We start from the raw sequence: 24,920 nt of genomic DNA on the forward strand, positions 1-24,920 counted from the left end.
GTGCTGTCTACGACCTGAGAACAGGCCGTGTTGTCAGTAGTGTGTTTACAGTGGGCTTTCAGCAAATGCCGTCAAATGCACGAACCAGTAAATGCGTGCGTTAAATGCAGCCAGCCTTCTTTCTTAATGCTAACTGTTCTGATGGTAGAGGAGGGCGACACTGCAGCATAGGTACAGCCCTGGCTGGACAGCTTGGTTGATGATAGCGTCACCCCAAAGCACAAAGGTTGCTGTTTCGATTCTTGGTCAGGGCACATACAGGAAGAGATCCTGTCTCCCTCTCCCCCTCCCTCCCTCTCTAAGATCAATAAATAAAAATATTTTTAAAATTAAAAAAAAAAGAAAGAAAGAAAAACACAGGTACAGAGTGACTTGGTTTTAAGTCTCCTGGCTTCTGTTGACAAGAAAACGGACATTATTTTATGCAGTAGTAGTAACCATGAATTTCCGTAACTTAATTCTAGCTTTCGTGTTTATAGTTTCAGGTTTAGCTGGCATACTCATTTTCTCATATCACTATCTGGCTTCTTATTTTTGCTAACTCTTTTCTTCGAGGCACCAGCTGTCATCAGATTTGCGGATATTTGTATAATGTATAAACTGAGTTGCTTCAGGCAAAAATAATGATCTCTTATGAAGGATCTATTTAGAAAATCTTTCTTAAGGAAGTGTATTTTAAAGCAAATGCATTAATCCTTAAATAGAAATATAGGCATTATTTTTAAAGTCATGCTTTAAGTAGATGTATCACCCCGTCCAAGCTGCTTAAACCTGCTAAGCCTTAGTTTTCTCATCTTTAAAATGGGTATGAACCAGCCTGCTATACTGAATTTTTGTGAGATATATGTGAGATAACATGGAAAGTCCATGACATGTATGAAACTGTAAGTATTGTTAGGTGATTCTGAATGTGTAATTTTTAAAGCCATATTTACATTTACAGAGTAAGACCAGGATACAGGGGAATAGGTTCTAAATTTGCCTTTTATGTGTTTTATATCTTCATGTTTAGGTACCTCAAGTCTATTGTAGAGACAATTCTGATATATAAGCACTTTGTGAAACTGACTACAGAGCAGCCTGTGGCCCTACAGGAACTTGTGGACTTCTGGATGGATTTCCTGGTCGAGGCCACAAAGACAGATGTTACGGTAGTTAGGTTTCCAGTGAGTACTCTTCACTTAACTCTTTTTTTTTTTTAGTTCTTTTTTTTGTTTCTTTTATTTAAAGTATATCTTGCATTGTGATTATAACTGTTCTATATGTTGATTTTCGTGCCCTGAAACAAGCCATATGCTTAATACATTTATTTTCTGCACATGGGTTTGCTTTAGCTTACTGTTTAAAATAACTTCTCAAACTCAGAGAAATGAGATACGTTTTTACGTTTTGCCATGGAGATTTCTTTTCATAAGTTGTAAAGTATACTTCTTTAAGGAAATACTGCCTCTGAGTCAAGACATCTCTTCAGACCAGACAGATGGGTACTTTTAGTTCAGACTGCAGTTCTGTTGACATTGTCTATCAGTGCCAGTGGCCGTTATTATGGTGTGGCAAAGGGCCAGGCTCACCTGCATTGTTATTCCGTACCCAGCACTCATTACCCACGTTGAGTCAGAGTTAGATGTGGTATCCACAGTCACTCTTGACGTGGGAAATGATGACTTGTACGTTTTGGTAGGTAACTCATTCTGGCTGGTCTCTATCAGACTGTAGATAAATACACGTCTAAATGTATAATACACGCCTTAAGAAGTACATTGTTCGTCTTCTTAGTTGGTGCCCTCCCCATCCGGGTAGCTCCCGGAATGCCCCCGAAACCGTGCAGCTTTAGCATCCAGTGCAAGAATTACTGGCCACTCACTGTGGGCAAAGATCTCTTCCCCCAGCTAAGGGATTCCAGAAGTCTCTCTGTTTGAGCTCTTAGTCTCAGTCTCCCACACCGAGAGGTGGTGAGAGGTGGTGACAGCTCTCAGTTCTCTTCACATAGTCTTGTGTTCTCGTTCCTGTTGGTAGTGTCCCCGGTTTGATTTAACTGAGTCCATTGCTGGCATGGATAGGCTCCCTTTACTATTGCTTCCAGATGAAGCTGTAAATGCACCAGAATCTTGATTGAGTTGAAAAGCCTTTTGAGCTAACCCATTTTACTTTATTTCCTAGCCTGTGTTATTTGTAGCTGGGAAAATACTTATCTCCGTGTGGGCTGGCGGCTTGCCTTGAGCTGGCAGTCAGGAACGTGGCACTGAGAGAAGACGGCACGGACCTGAAATATTTGATAGACTGTTGACTTGATCGAGTAAAAATATTAGCTACAAGAGGAAACTACTCCTGGCCCTGGCCGGTTGGCTCAGTGGTAGAGCGTCAGCCTGGCATGCGGAAGTCCCGGGTTCGATTACTGGCCAGGGCACACAGGAGAAGTGCCCATCTGCTTCTCCACCCCTCCCCCTCTCCTTCCTCTCTGTCTCTCTCTTCCCCTCCCGCAGCCGAGGCTCCATTGGAGCAAAGATGGCCCGGGCGCTGGGGATGGCTCCTTGGCCTCTGCCCCAGGCACTAGAGTGGCTCTGGTCGCAGCAGAGCGACGCCCCAGAGGGGCAGAGCATTGCCCCCTGGTGGGCAGAGTGTCGCCCCCTGGTGGGCATGCTGGGTGGATCCCAGTCAGGCGCATGTGGGTGTCTGTCTGACTGTCTCTCCCCGTTTCCAGCTTCAGAAAAATACGGGGGGGGGGGGGGAGGAAGAGGAAACTACTCCTAATAGCTATTCTGAGCTGATTTGCATTAGCTTCATATGAATTGACCTGTCATATTGTGAATGTAAAAAACTAAAAACAGAAAATGTGATGAGAGAATTTAGCAGAATATAGATCTATAGTCCAAGTAAGAGAGGCTCTCTTAAATAAGAAAGGGACCTATGAGCCCAAAAGGCAAATATTGACTAATCTGATTTTATTAAAAATTCTAATTTTTGTTCAGTAAAAAAACACCATTAAACATGGCAACTGCTAGACAGGGAGAGAACATTTTATAGTAATGCTGTAAAAATTATCTATTTGCTAAGAGTGCAAAAATCCCCAACCAACTCCTAAATTATAGACAGAAGAGAAAGAAAATGGGCAAATCATGCGAAGAGAAAAACTGAGTAGTCAAAAAAGGAAGTTAAAATGAGAGACCTTTCTACCTATGTCATTTAGCATGTGTGCAAATATGCCTGTAGGGTAAATTCCCGGACGCAGAGTTGACTCACTGTGCCGTGTGGCCCTCCGCGGGGAGCATGTCATCGGACATCCCCACCATCAACATAGGAGCCTACTTTCCCAAAGTGTCCCCAAAACATATATTATCAGAGTGTACTTTTGCTCAACATACAGACGGAAAATGGGCTATTGGGGTAGTTTTAATTAGTGTTTCTCTTATTACATGTGAGGTTGTACATATGATTAAGTTCATGTGTTTAAAAGACTACTCAGTAATTTAAAGGGAAAAAGGGACTTGTTGCCACCATTTAAAGATAAAGAGTTGGACTTTTAGTGGTAGCTATGATAGAGTAAGTGGTATTAGTATTGCTACAAATACCTATAAAATCTGGACAGAATATATACGAAACAACTCTTTGGAGGCAGGAAACAGCAGTTATCACAGCATGGCTGTCCTTTGAGGGGAGGTCCTTGAGTTGAGCCCCACCTTCGCCCAGTAGTTTTCCCCTGGGCTCCTGTTCCTGGCTGCACCCAAGGCGTGGAGCCCTGGGAGGGAGTGGCGTTCTCACTGGGCAGAGCGGCAGGTGTCAGTGTTTGGGGCTGTAGGGCAGCTGGAATATGAGGGGCGGGCACTTGGAAACAGGGGAGCCTTGTGGAGTGAAACCCAGGATTGTGCCTGACTATTTCAGAGAGTGAACAAGAAGTAAGCACTTTGTGAATGAACACAAGTACAGACCCCAGCCTTTGACTAAAATTGGGTTTTGGATGGGACCTCTGAGGCTTAAATAAACCTTATCAAGGTAAAGTCCCTCGCTGTTTAGGAGGTTATGACCAGACGTGGCAGAGAGTATCTTTTGGAAGGCTGGAAGGAGATACTCCAGAGGTTAAACCATGCAGGGATAAGATTATGGGCTTTGGCCAAGCCAGGGTGATGAGACCTTGGTGAACACCCCAAGCTCTTAGTGGAAAATAGAAATTCATGCCCCAGGAGTAAGGGCAAAGCTAAAACAGACCCAGCCCAACAAAACCAGAACAAAACTAAGCCTTGATAGAATTAAGGTGATACATTGATCATTTCACTGCTAACTAGGAAACAAAAATCTCTGGAAAGAAAGAATTCAAAGCATCTGCAGTGTAATTCAGATATAATCAAAGATTGCTAGACATGCTAAGAAGCAGGAAAAAATGACTGGTAATGAATTAAGATAGCCAGTAGAGGCAGACCCAGAGGTGATTCACGTACTGGAGATACAAGATAAGGATCTCAAATAACATAACTATTATGTTAAAGAAGAGGAAAAATAGACAAAATGGATGGAAAGCTAGAGTGTTGCAGCTGAAAAAGTTTATTTAAAAAGTCAAGCAAGGCCCTGGCTGGTTGGCTCAGTGGTAGAGCGTCGGCCTGGCGTGCAGGAGTCCCGGGTTCGATTCCCAGCCAGGGCACACAGGAGAGGTGCCCATTTGCTTCTCCACCCCTCCCCCTCTCCTTCCTCTCTGTCTGTCTCTTCCCCTCCTGCAGCGAGGCTCCATTGGAGCAAAGATGGCCCGGGCGCTGGGGATGGCTCTGTGGCCTCTGCCTCAGGCGCTAGAGTGGCTCTGGACGCAACAGAGCGACGCCCCCTGGTGGGCATGCTGGATGGGATCCCGGTCCGGCGCATGCGGGAGTCTGTCTGACTGCCTCCCCGTTTCCAGCTTCGGAAAAATGAAAAAAAAAAAAAAAAAAAAAAAGTCGAGCAAAAAATCAAGATAATGCACATAAATCTCCAGACTTTCAACTGCCCAATTTTTTTTAAAATTAAATTTAAAGGGACTGTCCATTTGTGACTGCATACTCCAAAAGCAATACTCTATGAGCTAATTAGCTGTTACCATTTAAGGTGTGGAATACAGTCCCATTTGTCCTGCTTCATTCACTACCTGTCCCACCAGGCCCAGGCCCTGCAGTCTGCTACCCATGTTCCACTGTGTGGAAAACAGCAAGCTGCTGGCACCTGTGGGACGTATCAGTCATTGTAACTTGTCTTGTCCTTAGAGTAGCATCTTCTGTGGCTCACACTTACGAAGGCTGCATGCAGTAGTTCTTGATTGGGGTGGTAACATTATCTTTTTGAAGCAGATCTTATTAAAACCAGAATGGCTTGTATTAGAATATACTGAATTTGTCTCCATTTATCTCACTATCATATCCAATCTCATTCCTCCAAGAAAAGCCGTGACCCTGGGCAAACAGGAAGCAGATGAAAGTTCTCTGGGAAATGATTCGAATGGTTCCGTCATTTATTATTATTATTATTTAGGTTCAGTTCAGTTTATTCTTTCTTTCTCACCTCTCTTCAGTCTAGATTTTCTTTCCTTCCTATATTAGAAAGGTGACCGTAACCCATCACCTAAAGTCAGGCGAGAGGAGGTGGAAGGTGGTAATTCCAGTTAACATCTACCTTTTATAGTTTATAGGCTTCGCTGTCTTTTTTTCCGCTTCAGATCCATGAAGTTAGTACTTGATTGTAGTGTTAACCAATGTAAAGGACTAGAAACTAAAAGCACGCATGTATACACTCCCAAGTGAGTTGAATCTGGATGGTTTTGTCAAGTGGCCTTTTTTTTTTTTTTTGTCTTTTTTCAGCTTTTCTGTGACCTCCGAAATGCATGCTACAAACTCATATGTTGTCATTTCAAGGGCAAATCAAAGGGCTCAACAAACGTTAGACAAGGATAATTGCAACCACTGTTTATTCCCTATCGCAAGGCGGGAACACATAGTTCAGATTTTACCTGTTAGAAATACCTGAGACAACAGTAAACACGTAATTGAAGAAGACAGGAAAGAACCTGGTGCTGTGCCTTTCTATGGTTCAATAGTGCGCCCATGTGATTAGGAAACAGGTGTATTCCTCATCTGTCTGTGCAGTGACCTGGGTGCTGTTTTTGGATGGGAAACCTACCTTTTATTCCCTATTACTCATTTTAATTTCCCAAACACTGGGATACTCAGATTTGAGAGCACCATTTCTGCCAAGTTTAGATCAAAATTTTATTTTCATTATTAACCAGTACCACTTACCTCTCTATTAATGGGAATTTGGAGCTTGAGTCACCTGGAATGTTCCTGAATCAGAGTATGTTCCCCTCTGGGCTCTTCCTGTGTATTTATTGATGGTATATTCTATCTTATTTTTTATTGCTAGAGGCTGACCAAGAATCCTTTATTTCTTAAAGTTTTTATAGTCAAGAGTAAAGAAAAGTTTTGTTTTTCTAATCCCCTTTATCTAGTTCTCTGTACTTTATGTAAATTTACTGTTATAAGTTTATCATAAAATAAATATAAATACATTGGGTTTGTGGCGTGTGGCTGAGTCAGCTTCTGATCCAGACTCCAGTGTAGGCTCTGCTCTAGTCTAGGTTATAACATATTGTGGATTCCTTCCTGCCAGTCTTCTGAGGGGTCCCCCACTCTGATTTGAGAAACCTTGTTTGATGCAAGATCAGTTCTAAAGGGCAGTTATCTTGAGTTTTAAGCAACGGAGCAGAAAGAACTATTCCAGTTTCTCTGACGGCTAAGCATTAGCTTTATAAAATTATATATATATATTTTTTTTTAACGTCTTACTTAAGTCTCCATAGGAAATTTGAGTGAGGCACATTCCCTTAAACATCAGTACAAAAATGCAGCACCTTTGAATTAAGTGCATGTGTAGTATTTTAGTGTTATTTGCTCCTGACATGGGATATTAATGATAACATCCGGCATCACGCAGCCCTTTGGTGGAGACTCTCAACTCACTTACCACATACCCCTCATGCATCCCTGAAACGGGAGCAGCTTTGATTTTTCTCTTTCAAAAGGCTTAAAGCATCATTAATGACTGGATTATTCCATACAGCTATTTCCGTTTCTTTGGTTTTTATATGAACTCTTGTCAGTAATAACCCAAATCATTCCTCAGCCCGTTTACATGGGTATGAAAACCGTACATCTTTCCCATCAGGTGTGGCAGCGGAAAATCTCAAGTATGTGACCTTCTGTGTATGGAATCTCTTCCTGTTCTTGTTCAAAATTATTGGTTTTACCATAGTTCTTTGACACAGTTATATTTATAGAAATAAAGTATCTATTGACCTGATAAGATAAAAGCTTTTTAAAAGTACCATCAGTAGATTCCTTGCGGGTAGCCAAACCAATATATGGACTTAAAAAGTTAATTGCCAATTTCCTTAGCAAAAAAAGGTGATGTACTATTGAAGCTTATGATAATTGTATAATACTGTAAAACATTCAGAGGACTCATAGAATGGCGACAGTCAGATGTTTAAACGGTTTTACTCCAGCGATAGTCCCTGAACCTCATTCAGTCATCAGCACCACGTTGTTACGTCAGCTCTACAGGGTTTGACTCTTAAGTTACTAATATTAATTTTTTTTGTTTTATGTTTTCAAGGTATTAATATTAGAACCAACCAAAATCTATCAACCTTCGTATCTGTCTATCAACAATGAAGTTGAGGAAAAGACAATATCTATTTGGCACGTGCTCCCTGATGACGAGGTAAATTGTGCAGGTATTACGGCGAGCGCATTACTGGTGAAGGAATGGACACCCTGCGGCATTTATATGTTCCGGCAGATACCTGTATTACATTAGCTAAGGAGACATAGCTTGACTGTGTCCTTATCCTGGCAGGAATACATTCTGTAATACAACATTTGTTAAACTTGGGTTATTGACTTCATTTAATAAAATATAATTGAGCCATTTGGGTTTCTATTATAGCTGGCATAAGCATCCAGAGTGCACTTAAATTGGAAATTTCTTTGTTTTGCAAACTTATACTATAAATTAAGTAATGAACTGAAGAGCTAATACTTAAAAGATCTGATTAAAGGATGCATGTCTTAATTCTAGGAAGCCTGATGGAGTAATATATAGTTATCATTACATCTCGGCAGTTTGGTTATCTGCATAGCTGCTAAATCTCAGATTAGCCGCTGGTTTTCAGAAGGATCTTAAACACTTTCATTTTAGCTCATAACAGTTGTTTGGATAACCCTTTCCACTTCTGTATTTCATCAATTTTAATGTATGTACAGATCATTTCACTGTTTTTTTTTTAAAAAAAGAAATTTTACAAGACCTGATTCTAGTCCACAAGATAAACCATAGAAATGAGAGCAGTCTTACGGCAAAGTAGTTTTGTAGGATTCTTTTCTAATTGCTTTCCAAAATACCCTTATAATTTTCCTGAGACATCTATGCATTCAGTAAATGTTTAGTGAGCACGTACTCTGTGACAGGCACGACCAGGCTCTGTTAGGCACGAGGGAAACAGGTGCAGAAAGGGAGCGGAACCCCTGCCCCCATGGTGCTCACCTTCTACTCAGGGAGGCAGTGAGCAAACAAGTAAAATATGGAGGTATATTAAAGGGTGAGAAGGGGAAAATAAAGCAAAAAAGAGAATCAGGAAGTATATTTGAGGGCATCGGGTTGCAATTTTTAGAAATACGGGCTTGGGGTCAACAGACTTGGGTTCAAATCCTATCACTGCCTTTGGGTACCATGGCTTCTCCATGCTGCAGTGTTCTTATCTTTAGAATTAGATAATAACAATATCCACCTCAAAAGGATGTTGTGACTATTAAAAACACTAATGTAGGTCAAGTGCGTTGCACAGAGCCTGACATATAATAAATACTCAGTGTATTTTAACAATAATAGCGGTAATAAAATCCCAACAGTACACATATGGGCTGAACCCTAATGCAGAAACCTCAGAATATAACCCTGTGTAGCTCTTCAGATGAGAGGCAGGGAGGGCAGCAGTCATTGGGTGGCTGTCCGTATTATAGTAGGGAACTGTGATGTTGTGATTAATAATAAGGAATGTATGTTTGATCCTAGTCCCCTTTTCTGGCACAGAGCTCCTAAAACTTCCTAAGTGCCAAGAGCCATAAAGGTGTCTTTTGCTATGTTAATGAGGTGACTTTTAGATGCAGGTAAGGAAAGACCTTATTGCTGGGTCGCCAAGCTTGTGATTAGAGGGATGGAACTCTCAGTCCCACCCTCTGACCTTGGGGAGGGGAAAGAGGCTGAAGCCTGAATCACCGCTGATGGCGAACGACTTAATCAGCCATGCCTATGTCCTGAAGCCTCTTGAAAGACCCGAGAGGACATGGTTCAGAGGGCTTCCTGGTTGAGGACCACGTGGCAATGTGGGCAGAGCGGCTGCCGGGAGAGGGCAGTTGGAGCGCCGTGCCCCGTCCCACACGCCCTGCCTTATTCATCTATTCCATCCTTTTATAGTAATCCAATAATCGAATCAATAAAATGTTTTTCTGAGTTCTGTGCTCTACTCTAGCCAATTCATCAAACCCAGGAAAGGAGCTGTTGGAAGTTCAGATCTGTAGCTGCCATGATGGCATTATTCCAAGTGCAGCTGTCCAGAAACAAAATTAGTAATAACTAGTGAAACTGTCAGTTTACATGTTGTTAACATTGTTTTCAAGTGGGCAGTGTTTTATTTACATTCCTTTAAAGTGTATGCATACACATTCTCACAAGCAGAATTAATCACCCAATTGAAACTATAAAAACGAAAGGAGATTAGGAGAGGTGAACATGATTCTCTGGGAGAGATTTTTCAAAGGGTTGATTGGCAAGAGCAAGGTTATCCAAGGACACTTGGAAACAGAATGGAGCAAAAGGAATTAGCAATTAGCAAGGCCCCGGAATATGAGTGGAGAGCCAGATGTATTTGGAAGATAGAAAAAGAACAGAAAGTAAGCCAGAGATTTTTGGGAAATGAATACCGTTTCTAGCTTGTTGTCATTTTTTCTTTCTGGAAGTTCTTCATTCAATAAAGTTAGCCTTGTATTGATTTTTGTATGTTTTGTGACAATTGTAGAGACAATTTTTATATTATGCTAAGAAATAAATATATTGGGCTATATATAAGTAAGTGCGTTAGGAAAGGTTAAAGATTTTGCTGTGAATTGTCTTTTGTTTTTTACCATCTTTTGATCAAGAAGAGTTTCTGCATTTGTATTGTCCTCGTTCTGTTTTATCTTTAGTGCTGAAAATTCTCCTTGTTCAAAAAGTGTAAGCTTTCTTAAATTGGTTTCCATTTTGAATTTGCTGTTTTCTTAGCAAACCTGAGTTTTATTCATAGTATATTTATTACCACTGCCATTTTCTCTATTTTTAAAAATAGAAGAGCTACAATTGGAATGAGGACAAGCAATAAAAATAAGATCACTTTGGCCTGACTAGTTCTGGCACAGTGGATAGAGCGTCTTCCTGGGACACTGAAGTCACAGGTTTGCAACCACGAGGTCACCGGCTTGAGGATGGGCTCATCTGGATTGAGCACAGCCTCACCAGCTTGAGTGTGGGGTTGCCAGCTTGAGCATGGGATCATCGATGTGATCCCATGGTTGCTGGCTAGAAGACCAGGGCGTCTGGCTTGAGCCCAAGGTCTCTGGCTTGATCAAAGGGTCACTGGCTCGGCTGGTGCCCCCAGGTCAAGGCATATGAAAAGCAATCAATGAACAACTAAAGTGCCGCAACAACAAGTTGATTCTTCTCATCTCCCTTCCTGTCTCTCTCTCTCTCTCTCAAAAAGAAATAAAGGTCACTTTATTATTACTGTTAGTTTAAAGCAACTGTAATAACTATAATTAAATAACAGATAAGCAACAGGTTTAATACATCTTATGTTAAACAGGAAATGGATTGTTTTTGTTATCTGAATGTTTAAAAATTTTTTCCTAATAGCAAAATAACAGAATGTTACTTTTCATCGGTCATATTTATTTCTTGACTCATGTCCTCTCTTGATGTTTTCCTTCTAAATGTGGAACAAACAGTTAATGTGAGCTAATATCTACTTCATTTTGCAACTTTCAAGATTTTAATATCATTACACCAATTCCCAGAGAGTTCAGGGACTCTGAGAGACTGTTATTCTACATTCAGGGGCAAAATTAACTGAAATCCCAACCTTTTAACTATTCTCCCTCTGTTCAATAGATGGTTACTGTTTAAAGTAAGTTAGTATTTGAAGAAAGACTGCATGGGCACATGAAAGAAAAACCTAGACTGAAGGACAGAGAAGTTATTTGCAAGATATTTTAAATGGTTGTTATTTAGAATGCCCCTCTTTTTAGGTTTGACAGGTAAACACTCCTAACTTCTCAGGCAAAGGTAACAGGCACCAGGGACCCAGTGGAGTACTGAGTGCTGACGTCACTCCAGCTCCAGCCCACGGCCACTCGGGGAAGACTCCGGAAACTCATGTGGGCAGTATGTTTACCCCTGACTCTAGATTTTGATGATATGATGTTCTCATCCCTCAAGGATGCTTTTAGCTACAAAACGCCCAACTAAGAGTGGCTTAAATAAGGAAGTGTTATCTTATATTACAAGAAGTTCTGAGGTGGATTCCTTCTGGGGGTGAGTGAACTCAGTGGCTTGACAGTGTCAGAATTCTGAGTTGGCTTCTCCATATGCCCCTCGTTTTCACTCCTGGTCTTAAAGAAGATCTCCTAGCATCGCTTCACATGGACCAGATTCAGAGTAGGAAGGTCAGGCCCTTTCTCTTATACAGAAAGTTGCATCACATAACCATGCCTGCAACAGTCACCAGCAAGGGAAATGAACTTACCACGGCTGATTTAGGCTAATCAGTTTCACCATCCCTGAGCCCGAACCTGAACAAAATTCATGTTTTGTTAGCAAAAGAAGGGAGAGAAGGGCCGTAGCCTAGGGAACCAACAGTGCCTGCCACATTATAACTCCTGCCAGCCTAGCTTAATATTCACTACCAGTTCTTGTTCTTGTCCTAGCTGGGGCATGGGGTCTGAGGTTAACCAGTTTCTAGAAAAGAGTGCTTGTGCTCATTAAATAAGGTGGAGTGTTGGTTTGGGGCTTGTTGGGGTTAAATACCACCCCAGCTCTGCCCCCGGATTCTCAGACAGGCCCCAGGAGCCTTTGGCCTCACCTGTGGGCCTCGTAGCTCTAGCTCGCCAGCGCCTCTGTGTGGAGTCCACTGGCGAGGGAGGTGGGGAGAGTCCTCCCTCCAGATCACTGAGACTGACACAGGCCCTGGGGCTCTAGCCACTGGGATGGAACGTTTCCTGGCAGCCCTGGAACCTTTCAGGAACCTAACATTCTGAAAATGCTTTACTCCTTTCCTACAAAGCCAGCGCAATCAACCTGGGAAATCTCTCCACGGCCGCTCCCAGAGCAGGGCCGAGGGAAGACAGATTTGACCAGTGCCGTCTTGTCGGTGGCCTCCGGTTGCTGCGTTCAGTGGCAGGTTTGCCCACCGCCCTGCCAGCTCTGCACTCAGCCCCGCCTCCTGATGGAGGGGGGTGGGCGTGGCTGGGGCTGCACTGTGGGCGGGCCAGCAGTGTGCAGGTTAACAGCTGCGGCTCCCATGCGGGCCGCGGGTCACCTGAGGCCAACAGTGTTTGGAAGCACCTTTCAAATTACCAGCTGAAGCTGCAGGCTGCCGTTCCAATTTAACTCCCTGTGCACTCTGCTTAAGAGAGCCACATCCCAGAATGACCCTTCTGTGGTCTCTGCCTTTTCTGGGTGTCATGCACAGCAAAGGTGGTAATTCAGGTCACATCCCCTTAACCCGATTGGTGTGCATTGACACCAGTTTTTAGAAAAACTACTTCAGACTTAAGATAATCTATTTTTATTTTAAGTTGCATGGTCTTAGCAAAGAACTACATAGTTGCTGTGAATATAAATTGTGGCTTTCTGAGTTGCTTGGCTGTGTCAGAGTCACAGCCTCACTACTCACTTCACTGGCGGGGCCCAGACCTTCACCTTCGGGCAGTATTTTAAGTAGGTGGATATGAGCTTGTTTTCCTGGTGTTAAGAATGGACTTGCAATTTGAATTGACTATTCTATAGTACTTGCCAAGCTTGGACATATGTACCAACGACTTCATTTCTACAAAAATATTTGTTATTGATTATATTGTTGTCAGACATTTTTATAGGGAATGTGATTCATCTTGTAATTTAATTAATTTAGAGACAGGCATTTAATACTAATTTTAACTTAGCTTTAGTAATAAATTCAAGAAATAAATTCACACAGTGAATCTTTTTTTCGTCTTGACCCTGCAAATCACCCATGTTTATGATAATCTGATTTTTTATGTTCAAATTTTATTAGTATGTTGAATCTTGCATAAATTAGGTAACAACACATTGTCGCTATGATGAACATTATATATATATGTATGTACACAAATGCATACTTGCTGTAACATTTTCTGAAGAAAAGAACCACCCATTTAGTTAAAAAAAAATTTTTAAGATAATTCAGAAATAGTTCTCTCTAAAACCTTGCAGAGGTTGTATTAGCATTTTTCTTTTTCAGAAAAGAAATATTGTTTGACTATAATTTTTACCATATTTCCCCATGTATAAGACGCACCATTTTTTCAAAAAATTCGGGGTCTAAAAACTGGGTGCACCTTATACAGTGGTTGTAGATTTTTTTACTTGCATTTCCTACTTTTTCATGCTTGTTTTTGCACTCATTGTTGAAGACAATGATTTGTCATCAGACACCGATGAGGACAAGCTAATGGATGGGAGGTTTGACAGTGATGAGGAGTTGTATGAATTTTATAATGAATAAAACTTAAGTTCAATAACCTTAGGTAATACTTTTTTTTTTTCAAATTTCAGGCCCTGAAATTAAAGTGATTACCTTGATCACTGGCCCTTTTACTTTAAAAATTAATGCACAACAGCTGTTAGATTAATCTGCTAAAAATAAAATTTTAGAAGTTAATGTGAGTAATCCTCCTTGGCTCTCTTGGAGCTGTTTTATTGAAATACAGAAATTATTAAGTAAATATCACCCTTGTGGCTTGAGACTGAATTGCAGTTTCCATCTAGATAATTTGTTCATGAAGAATTATACATGAGGAAAAATTACTGTGTATCTTATTTATAAATAATAAAACAAAACTATTATTGTTGTGTTATTTTAATTTGGATGACTGACCATTCTTTGTTGTTCTCTCCCTGCATTCTAGAAAGGTATACACGAGTGGAATTTTAGTGCTTCTTCCGTCAGGGGAGTGAGGTGAGTTTCCTCGGTGTGTTTCACTTTCTTGGAAGACAGTTTTCTAGACTAGGAATGTCTTGGGTAGAACTTCTAGCCATGATTTAAAAATGCAAAGAACCTCAACAGTTCTTCTATTGATGAAATGCTCAACCTTCTTTAGTCTCACTCTCTTCATTATAAAAAGACTTGCAGATAGCCCTGGCTGGATAGCTCTGTTGGTTAGAGCATCATCCTGGTGCATAGAGGTTGCCAGTTTGATCCCTAGTCAGGGCAGATAAAGAAACAGATCAATGTTTCTGCTTCTTTCTCTATCTTGAAATTTATTAATAAAAATCTTTGCAATTAACTTTCACTGTCAATTGAACTGACTCTGTGATTGTCACCCACTTAACACATGGTGACTGAGGGGGTAAATGTGTTCTGTGGGACAAAGTCAAGGTGTAGATAAAAGTGAGCTAGGGGGTGTTCTCTCTAGGTGGTCGAGCTGTTGTGTAGATGGTTCTCTGGTCTCTAGGTAGGTGTACCAGGAACTAATCTTTCCTTAGATGGTCCAAAATGCCTTCTATCAGATTGTGTCCTATGGCTAATCTGAATGGGATGAGATTAGAGTGAACTCATTTTTTCAAAAACTTTTCCAGAGGTCCCCATTAATGAAATGTTCTGAGATTAGTGACTCACTTTGGTTGGCTCAGTTCTGACATTGCCATCATCTTGCCGTTGGCTCAGGAAATGCCATTTCCTGGGATTTAGAAATGAGGTGGATTTTTTCCCCCCAGAATTAGGAGCCACCAATTACACATTTAATACTTGTTCCAAAGAAACTCGTGTTAGACCAACTCTTGCAAATTTTAAACCAAATTGGTTTTGGTTACTATTTTATATTTTCTCCCCACATAATCGAACTGAAATAAAACAGATTTCTAAAGGTCAGTTCTGTAGTACCTCATTGCTTTCGGCATCATAGTAATTGGTTTTGTTGGAACATCGACTGGTAGAGCTGTCTTAGTCCCTTACAGTTGGGGCATGCCTAGTAATACCACCTGCTACCTTATCAATGATCCAAACAGAAACAAGCAAGAATATGGGCTGACTCATTAAATATTTTTCCAATACATACCTTCTCAAATAAAGCTTTATTCTCCTAGTATTTATTTTTTAAAGCAGGTCATTTGTAAAGCACTCATTATGTATAGCTATAATTTTAAACAATCCACTTAGTATGGTAAACATAAATTTCACTCTATCTTATCTATTCTCCCATGAATTAATTTTCTTTAACAAGGTATGGTGTCACCATGTAACCTTTGTTGTGATCTGTGACAAATACAAAGAGACTGTTCTTACCTGATGAGGCTATTGCTGGTTTGTATGTTGGGAAATGTGAGTTCCAGTGTGTGACTTCGAAGAGAGCTCACTTTTCTTGGCTTTCTCCTCTCTAAAAAGATGGCAAAGTATAGAAGAAAATCCAACGAAGTCAGTAGTTTGTCTTACATCACCTCAAAACTTTCTCAGCTCAGTCAGTGGGCATTTACTGAGCACCAGCTGTGTGTCAAGATGTTGAGTCCTATTCCTTAAGAATACAAAAAACTAAGACCTCAACTCTGCTCTCTAAGAGCTCTAGGACTAGCAGGGGAACAGATGTTTAACAACTAATGATATTGCAGTGTGGGCTGAGCAATGAGAGAAGTGTGTTCAAAGAACAGCCGTGCTACAGGAAGTCTTCCTATTAAAGTAGAAATAGGGAAGGGAGTAAGGTCTAACCTTGGCCTTAAATGATGAGTAGAATTTCTTTTTAAAGTAAAAAAAAAATGTGCGTTCTAAATTGAAGAAACAGCAGGTGTAAAGGCATAAAGTAAGGTTTGGTAAATGAAGCCCACAGGCCAAATGTGGCCCACTGCCTGTTTCTGTAAATAAAGTTTTATTGGAGCTAAGCCATGTTCATTCTGTATTGTCTAAGGCTGCGCCAACAGCAAATTTGAGTATTTCGGCCTATGAAGCCTGAAATATTTACTCTCTGGCTCATCACAGAATATATTTGCCAACCCCTTGCCATAGAACAGCATGGCCTGACTGGTAATCTCAAAATTGTTTTAATTGCCCAAAGGCTTTATTTTTCTTAAAAGCAAATAAATCACTTGCTTGAGTCCAAACCCAAGTACAGCTCCCTTTTGCATCATTCGTCTAAAATCTCTGCAGCTAAGGAGGTGCCTTGACGGCCTCCACACCTGGCCGTTCTCACTTTGGAAGCATTTTGTTCTGCAGATCTCAGAACCAGAATCCGCACGGCCAGCCCGCCAGTCGATACCTCGGCTTTCCCCGGCACACAGTTCCGTGCTGCAGAAGGCAGGACACCTTCCCCAGGCTAGGCTGGAGGGGCACATAGCTTCAGAGCAGCTCTGTCTACAGACTGGAGTAAGAAGACAATTCTCAGGAAATTAAATAATTTTAGTATTGTGGTACAAGAAATATTACTTTTTCTGGTTTTTGTTGGTATTTTTTAATGAGAGGAGGGGAGGCAGAGACAGATCTCCATACGCACCCTGATGGATCCACCCAGCAGGCCCACTAGGGGCAATGCTCTGCCTGGGGCCCTTGCTCCATTGCAACTGGAGCAATTTTTTGGTGCCTGAGGCAGAGGCTATGGAGCCATTCTCAGCGCTCTGGGGCCAACTCACTCAATTGAGCCAAGGCTGCAGGAGGAGAGAAGAGAAAGAGAAAAGCGAGAGCGGAAGGGGTGGAGAAACAGATGGGCACTTCTCCTGTGTGCCCTGACTAGGACTAGAACCTGGGACACATACACGCTGGGCCGACACTCTACCACTGAGCCAACCTTTCAGGGCCCAGGAAATACTACTTTTTAAAGTGCTATTTTTAACTTTTTGTCATAAATGACATTGATTTTGTAATTGGGACCAGATATAAAAAAAAGTATTTATTTTCATTACAGTACTTGGAAGTATTGGGACTACCCTGAATAATAATTCTCCTTTTGTTTGTTTTTCAGTATTTCTAAATTTGAAGAACGATGCTGTTTTCTTTATGTGCTTCATAATTCTGACGATTTCCAAATCTATTTCTGTACTGAACTTCATTGTAAAAAGTACGTATTAGTCATGGTTGTGTAAAGAGCCTGTTCTTACCTGATCGTTATTTTTAATTAATGAGTGAACATGTAGCTCCTCCATAAAACCACATGGCTGTGTGGTTATATAAATATTTCACTTGGGCTAATGTTGTATAATTATGTGGTATATTTATCAGAGAATTCGGGAGGCGCTCTAAATCAAGCTTTCTCTCAGTTCTTTCTCTTAGTTATAATTTATTTTTTCACAGATATTAACCGAGACTTAACCAGTTAACTGCCAAATACTGTCTCATTTTTAAACTGCTCACTTAGTATATGATGACGAACACTTTCATTCCCAGAATTCTTTTTGAATAATCTCAACAGTGGCTCTTAACTCTGGTTCATATTAGAAACACCTGGAGAGATTTTAAAAGTGCCTGGGGCCTACCCCAGACTAATTATATTGGGTTTGCTGGTGGAGGGCAGCCTAAGTTAAGAGCCAGTGATCTGATACATACCAGCAAAAGATAACCCAAAAGTATGTGGACCGCTCTGGGTATATTTATCTTTGGCTAAAGATTTAATTCTTCATACTCCTTTAGAATATGTGACTGATGGTGGAGACCTAGATAAGTGATTGACCATTTAGAAACAAAGTAAAAATAAAAGCCAGCTTAGAGTTAAAAATTTTGCTGGGGGTTATTTTTATTCAAATAATTACAATTTGACCCTATTATACATGGCTGGTATGCTACCATAATATACACTCAATCATATTTGTCTTGGTACAAAAATGTTTGTTTAATCCACAATTCTTGGATAGACTTTAATCTTTATTATTGTAAGATGTAGGGTAAAATGACTTGGAAATAAGAGAGAATTTTTAACACATCTGTGCTCTCCTTTTCTACTTGCATTCTCAAGGCCGTTGATTTGTTTCTATGCTAGTTATAGCTAAGATTTATGGAGCGCTTACCCCAGTCCTAATATCTAGGTTAATCTTCAAGTGAAACCTGTTAGGTAGATAATATTTATATCTTTGTTAGAAAGAATTTAAAAGATGGAATCTTGGAGCGTTTAACCAAAAATTCTACACAGCTGATAAGTATAAAATCTGGGACTCGAACCAGGTGTGTTTAACTCCAGAATCCAAGCTCCTAAGAAATGACACTGTGCTCCCATCCCACTGTATGTGTTACATTCTGCTTAGAGAAGTTCGTGTTGGAAATTTTTGCATGGGTAGCAGAGCACTTTTACCACATCTTAAAGTCTGTCTGAAGAGGAAGAATTTTTTGTAGGTCTTTAATTTTCACTTTCCTCTTGGTTGAACTAGTTTTTGTCTCTAACTCATTATGATGCTTGATCTTCATCAGAGCATGCTATTATTCTCATCAGATCTGGGAATTTTCTTTTTATCAATTGACCTCCAAGAAATATATATAGAGAAAGAAAGAGTGAGAAAGTAGGCCCCCCAAGCACACTTCATAAATAGGCTCCAAACTCCAAGGTGAACTGTGTCTGGTTTGTTCATTGTCATATTTCCAGAAACCAGAAGAGTTTTTAAACATTTGTTAGATGGAAGACGAATAAAAAGAAGTACTACAAAAGAAAAACACCTTTTTCTCCCCTTCCTATGCACCCTTTCCTGGGTATCTCCTTTGTTCTTCACACATGACACTTCATTTTTGACATGTCTGATCACCAGCTGGGTGGAGGATTTTCCCCATAACAGGCAATTCTCTTGTGACACCAGCTGGGTGTACAGGATCTATCTGGGGGGTGGTGTCAGATCGCACCGGTTAAAGACTCAGTCTCACGAGACTTTCTTCCCCTGCTTCACATGCCAGGGGCAAGCCCAGGTAATCTCACCTATGCTTTCGACCAAGCGGCTATAGACTGGAGGTTCCAATGGCACCGCCTTGTGTTTGCTTAATTTGCTAGAGCAGAACACAGATGTCAGGGAAATGCTGCCATTTACCAGTTTAATTAAAGGATATGATACAGGGTACAGATGAACAGCTAGATAAAGAGATACAGTCTGGAAGCTCCCTGAACCCTGTGCTGTTGGAGTTTTGTGGAGGCTTGATCACATAGACGTGATCAATTATTATTTTTAGCCCCTTTCCTCCACTGTGGAAGATGGGTTAGTCCAAGCTTCTAATCATGGTTTGGTCTTGCTGGCGACCAGCGCCATCGAGGAGCCCACTAAGACTACCCTCATGAGAACAGAAGACGCTCTTCACCTGACTGGTAGTGGGGCAGTGGATAAGGAGCATTGCCCTGGGACGCTGAGGTCCCCGGTTGGAGACCCCAAGGTCGCCAGCCTGAGCAAGGGGTCACTGGCTCACCTTGAGCCCCCCAGTCAAGGCACGTATGAGAAGCAATGAACAACTAAAGTGATGCAACTATGAGTTGATGCTTATCTCTCTCCTCTCTCTCCCTTCCTGTCTCTCTCTCTCTCTCCCCTTCTCTCTCAAAAAATAAAATAAAAAAATAAAAGATGCTCCTGGTTTTCTTATCACTTAGGGATTTAGAAGGGTTTTAGGAGCCCTGAGCCAGGAATGGGGAACAAAGACCAACCAGTAGAACAAGACATGCTCACAGTGTTCTTACTACTTAGAAAATTGCAAGGGTTTTAGGAGCTCTGTGCCAGGAAGTAGGGGTAGCCAATATATATTTTCTCTTATCTCACCAGAACAGATAGAATAAGAGCTCTGAACTGTGGTGGGTAAACTAATTGTCACTCCGTCACTGGCTCTGTCCTTGGGCTGGCAGTGCACAGCCTGACCTGCCTGTGGGAGCAGCAGCCCTGTCCCTAGTCCCTTCGCTTTGTGTCTGGAGACCATTAGCCTTGGCTCTGAATGGATCACAGAGCTCGTGTTAACAGGGGGCACATCCATTTCTTGGTGTTATTATTTTATTTGGGCTCTGAAATGATCTCCAGAAAAATAAAAAGAAGAAACTTTTCAAAAAGAGTTTCTGAAGAAAATGTCACTGAAAGACAGGTGGCTCCTGTCACTGGCATATAAGCCAGCTGCTCCTGGTTCTCATTAGCATTTTGCAGACTGTTGATGAGGCCCCGCCTGTGTGATACTGAGATGCTCAGGCAGAAGACTTAGGAGCTGAGATCAAATGTAGTAGCCAACACCGTGTCAACTAGTCCTTTCAGAATTTAAAGACACTTCTAGAACTATGGCATTTTTGTTATGTCCCATTTTAAATAATAATAGGAAGAGCAGCAAAACAATAATAGCTAATATTTAATGACTGCACTGAGCTAAGTAAGCACTTTACGAGTATGCCCCAAGTCATCTTGACAACAACGTGTGAGATTGATAAGTATATTCCCCACTTTATAATTCAAAGCAGAGCCTCAGAGAGGTGGAGGAGCTTAATCACACAGGCACTAACAATCTTGGTCTGATATCCAAGCCCACGTCCCTAACATTTCTATGACCTTGTCTAACTTCACTGTTCTAATTCTGTACTATTTATGTTACTATTACTAGAAGTGAGGCATGAAGTAAAAAATTTCTGGAAAAGTTTCCTTAAATGTGTTTTCTTCTTGAGAAATTATATTTTTTATATATATAAAATTCAGTGAGAAGAGGGGAGGCAAAGACAGGCTCCTTCATGAGCCCCTACCAGGATCCACCCAGCAAGCTCACTAGGAGGCTATGCTCTGCCCATCTGGTGCATTGCTCTGTTGCTTGGCAACTGAGCTCTTCTTAGTGCCTGAAGCAGAGGCCATGGAGCCATCCTCAGCACCTGGGGCCAACTCACCCTAGTCGAGCCATGGCTGCAGGAGGAAGGGAAGAGAGAAAGAGGAAGGGGATGGGTGGAAAAGCAGATGGGTACTTCTCCTGTGTGCCCTAACCAAAAATCGAACCTGGGACATCCACATGCCAGGCCGACACTCTTCCACTGAGCCAACTGGCCAGGGCTTATAAAAGCATATTTTTTACACTGGTACTGATGGTTTGTTTATTGCCTAATTTTCTTAAGCTTCTGGGGTTTTTTGTTTTTATTTATCTACTTGCTCTGAAGTCACTTTGGAACACATTTTTGTATATTTAATGTTTTATGTATTATGAGTAACCACATGACTGACTTCCATCGTAGGTTTTTTGAAATGGTGAACACCATTACCGAAGAGAAGGGGAAAGGCGTGGAAGAAGGAGACTGTGAAGGGGACTCTCTGGAGGTAAAGACCTTGGTTTCCATATTAATTTTTCAAAGTTTCTTCATGGATGATTTTTTTAATGTTTATTTTATTGATTTTAGAGAGCTAGGAAGGGAGAAACTGGAACATCGATCTGTTCCTGTATGTGCCCTGACCTGGGATAGAACTGACAACCTCTGTGCTTTGGGATGATGCTCTAACCAATGGAGCTATCTGTCCAGGGCCATGGCTGGTTCTTAAAATGAACTATTTAAAGCTTTACTGAGGAAAGAAGGGTGTGTTTGGGGGGAGGCATATGAGTGGTGGTGAGGGGTTGGGGCTCAGAGCCTGTGAACTTTCCTTTATGTAACAATTGCAGACAGTTCTGTGCGAGCACGGAGAACGCGCCCCAACCAGACGAGGAGGGGAATGCTCGGGTTTCTTCCTAGGACAAGGCGGAGGGTTTTACTGAGTATGCTGATCTCACCAGGCACAGCTCATACAAGGATGCTGTGATTCACCACAGTGCTCCTAATGCACCCTTCCACGGCAGTGCAGGGATACCATTGTTTTCATGGTAGAAGAACGTTCTCACGCTTCTGTCCTTTGCATTCCATCAGAATAACTTAAAATCTGGGATGAAGAATGGCTTCCGCAGTATTCCCAACAGACCGGATACTCTATACAGTGAAATCAAGCCTACTTGTTTTAAGTATTTTGGCTGTTTACTATACTGTCACAACTTGTGACACCGGTGGGTTTATTTCTGTTGGGTGTTCTATTAGCATAATGCTCATGGATGGATCCAGTGACATTCTGGGCTATGAAGACGAAGAGATCGTCTTTGACCCTCCCTCTCATTGAGTCCCTTCATAGACAGAGCACCATTACAATATGAGATATTAAATAGCCTTAAGTTACATGTTTGCATAATTTATGAGAACTCCATTATATCTCTGATTATATTTCTCAGACATTTTCAACCTTCTTCATTAAAATTATTTTTTCACTATTTTAAATAATTAAAATGAGTTAATTTCATTACCACAGACTGAACTCAAATGTCAGCGGCTGAATGAATTCCAAAAATAATTCCTCTACTTCCCATTCCTTACAGTGTAAACAAGAAAGATTACTTTGGTGGTTAAGATATCTATGATGAATAATAATTTTCAGATCTTTACCTCAATTTGAGATAAAATTAAAATAGTTTCAATATCATTCTTTTTTTTTTTTTTGTATTTTTCTGAAGCTGGAAACGGGGAGAGACAGTCAGACAGACTCCCGCATGCGCCCGACCGGGATCCACCCGGCACGCCCACCAGGTGGCGACGCTCTGCCCACCAGGGGGTGATGCTCTGCCCCTCCGGGGCGTCGCTCTGCTGCGACTAGAGCCACTCTAGCGCCTGGGGCAGAGGCCAAGGAGCCATCCCCAGCGCCCGGGCCATCTTTGCTCCAATGGAGCCTCGCTGCGGGAGGGGAAGAGAGAGACAGAGAGGAAGGAGAGGGGGAGGGGTGGAGAAGCAGATGGGCGCTTCTCCTGTGTGCCCTGGCCGGGAATCGAACCCGGGACTTCTGCACGCCAGGCCGATGCTCTACCACTGAGCCAACCGGCCAGGGCCAATATCATTCTTAAAGCCTTGGGGTACCATGGCTCAAAACAAAATGTTGGAAAAGTCAGGGTTTTTTTTATGTATTTAACTTCATTTGGAGTGGTGTCAGCATTCAGCGAACATTAGCTGTTAATGTGGTCCTGTAAACTACAAATTTGAAGCTAGTTCTTGGATTTCTTGCTGTTTGAAAACGTTTTATTGAAAGGCCAAGTTAATTAAGATTTGCTCTTCTTTCTGATTTGAATAGTAAGCTCTCTCTGAAGCAGCATAGTAGTGGGAAGGGTTCAGGGTCTGTTGGGTCGTGGTCAGAGCCCCCCTGATCCTGTCTGGCTCTGGTGAGATCCCTGTGCCAAGGACGGAGCCTTGAGCTCTGGTTCGGACTTGGCCAGCTACCAGTTTTATAACTTTGGACAAAATTTATACTCCCACTGGGCTAAGATGATTTCATTCCTAAAATGAAAGTTGAACAAGAAGATCATAAATGTCCTTTCCTAGCTCAAGTGTTTTATAATTTTCAAGATTAGTACAAACTGTACAGGGTTTTTCAAATACAGCTCAATACCACTTTCAGAGGACTTTTCTATTTTTAAACAGAAAGAAAAACAACTTCTTTTGATTCAAAGCCATGGGTTTTTTTTTTACTCAAGGCTGTATTTTGACATGAAAGGGTTATGAACCCAAATCTTAAATAATTTAATGTATAAAAAAGTTTCCATTGAAATCATTGAACAGTTGATTACAGCTAATCATAAGGGTTCTAACATTTATCAGCCGTGGTCCCTGTCTTCGTTCTCCCAGCCTTCCACGTCTTCCCTATGAGCGGGGCGCCCAGCCAGTCACCCACACAGACATCTCAGAGACACTGCTCCCAGGCTCTCCCCGCCCTCACACCCAGGCTTTCCCGCTCCCCTTCATCTCACTCTCTGTCACTCTGCCACCTCAGGTCCTCATCATCTCCCATGTGGTCTCATCTCTCTGTCCATACACTGTCTCTGTCATCGCCAGACATCTCTCATGTGGATTTACTCCTGTGACTCCCCTAATTACAACCCACCGATGCTGCTCTGTATAGAAGGGTTCTGCACCATGCAGTGTTCTTAACTGTCTGGCTGTATCTTACCCTTTCCTTTGCAGCCTGCAGTCCAGGGTGCAATGTGAAATTACTGCCTGTTTTCCAGACAGCCAAGCTTTTCCTGCCTCCAGGCTTGACATGCAGATGCCCAACTCCACATGCTTTTTCTGCTCTGTCCCTCTTGATGACTGCATCCTAATTTTGTGTGTGTGTGTGTGTGACAGAGACAGAGAGAGGAACAGACAGACTGGAAGGGAGAGAGATGAGAAGCATCAATTCTTTGTTGCGGCACCTTAGTTTCTTAGTGATTGCTTTCTCAAATGTGCCTTGACCGGGATGCTACAGCAGACCAAGTAACCCCTTGCTCGAGCCAGTGACCCTGGGCTCAAGCTGGTGAGCTTTGCTCAAACCAGATGAGCCCACGCTCAAACTGGTGACCTTGGGGTTTTGAACCTGGGTCCTCCGCATCCCAGTCCGATGCTCTATCCACTGCGCCTGGTCAGGCTGCATCCTAATTTTTTGAGTTCCAGCATGTGTCATTTTTTTTCTTGGAATCTTTTTCCAATTCCTCGTCTCGCCTTTCTGCTCTCATGACATATTTGCCCACTCCTCTGCCCTGGCTCTTATTGCATCGTAAGTTAGCCTCCACCCGACTACTAACATCCCAGAGCTGGACTGTGGCTCTGTTTCCCTTTTAATCACATCGTCTCACATGGTGCCGGCGT

The 24,920-nt window shown here is 41.8% G+C and overlaps 1 protein-coding gene across 2 annotated transcripts in view; it reads left to right on the plus strand.

The window, feature by feature from the left end:
- MAP3K5 (mitogen-activated protein kinase kinase kinase 5) overlaps positions 1 to 24,920 on the plus strand; it is a 193,445-nt gene that overhangs the window by 109,181 nt on the left and 59,344 nt on the right. For both annotated transcript variants that reach the window (XM_066373149.1, XM_066373148.1), the window contains exons 10-14: positions 1,013 to 1,166; positions 7,627 to 7,734; positions 14,250 to 14,299; positions 17,286 to 17,381; positions 21,471 to 21,552. In XM_066373149.1, the coding sequence (XP_066229246.1) occupies positions 1,013 to 1,166; positions 7,627 to 7,734; positions 14,250 to 14,299; positions 17,286 to 17,381; positions 21,471 to 21,552 (490 nt within the window). The remainder of the gene's footprint in view (positions 1 to 1,012; positions 1,167 to 7,626; positions 7,735 to 14,249; positions 14,300 to 17,285; positions 17,382 to 21,470; positions 21,553 to 24,920) is intronic.

This window comes from Saccopteryx leptura, chromosome 3 (assembly GCF_036850995.1).
Source record: "Saccopteryx leptura isolate mSacLep1 chromosome 3, mSacLep1_pri_phased_curated, whole genome shotgun sequence".
Taxonomy (NCBI): domain Eukaryota; kingdom Metazoa; phylum Chordata; class Mammalia; order Chiroptera; family Emballonuridae; genus Saccopteryx; species Saccopteryx leptura.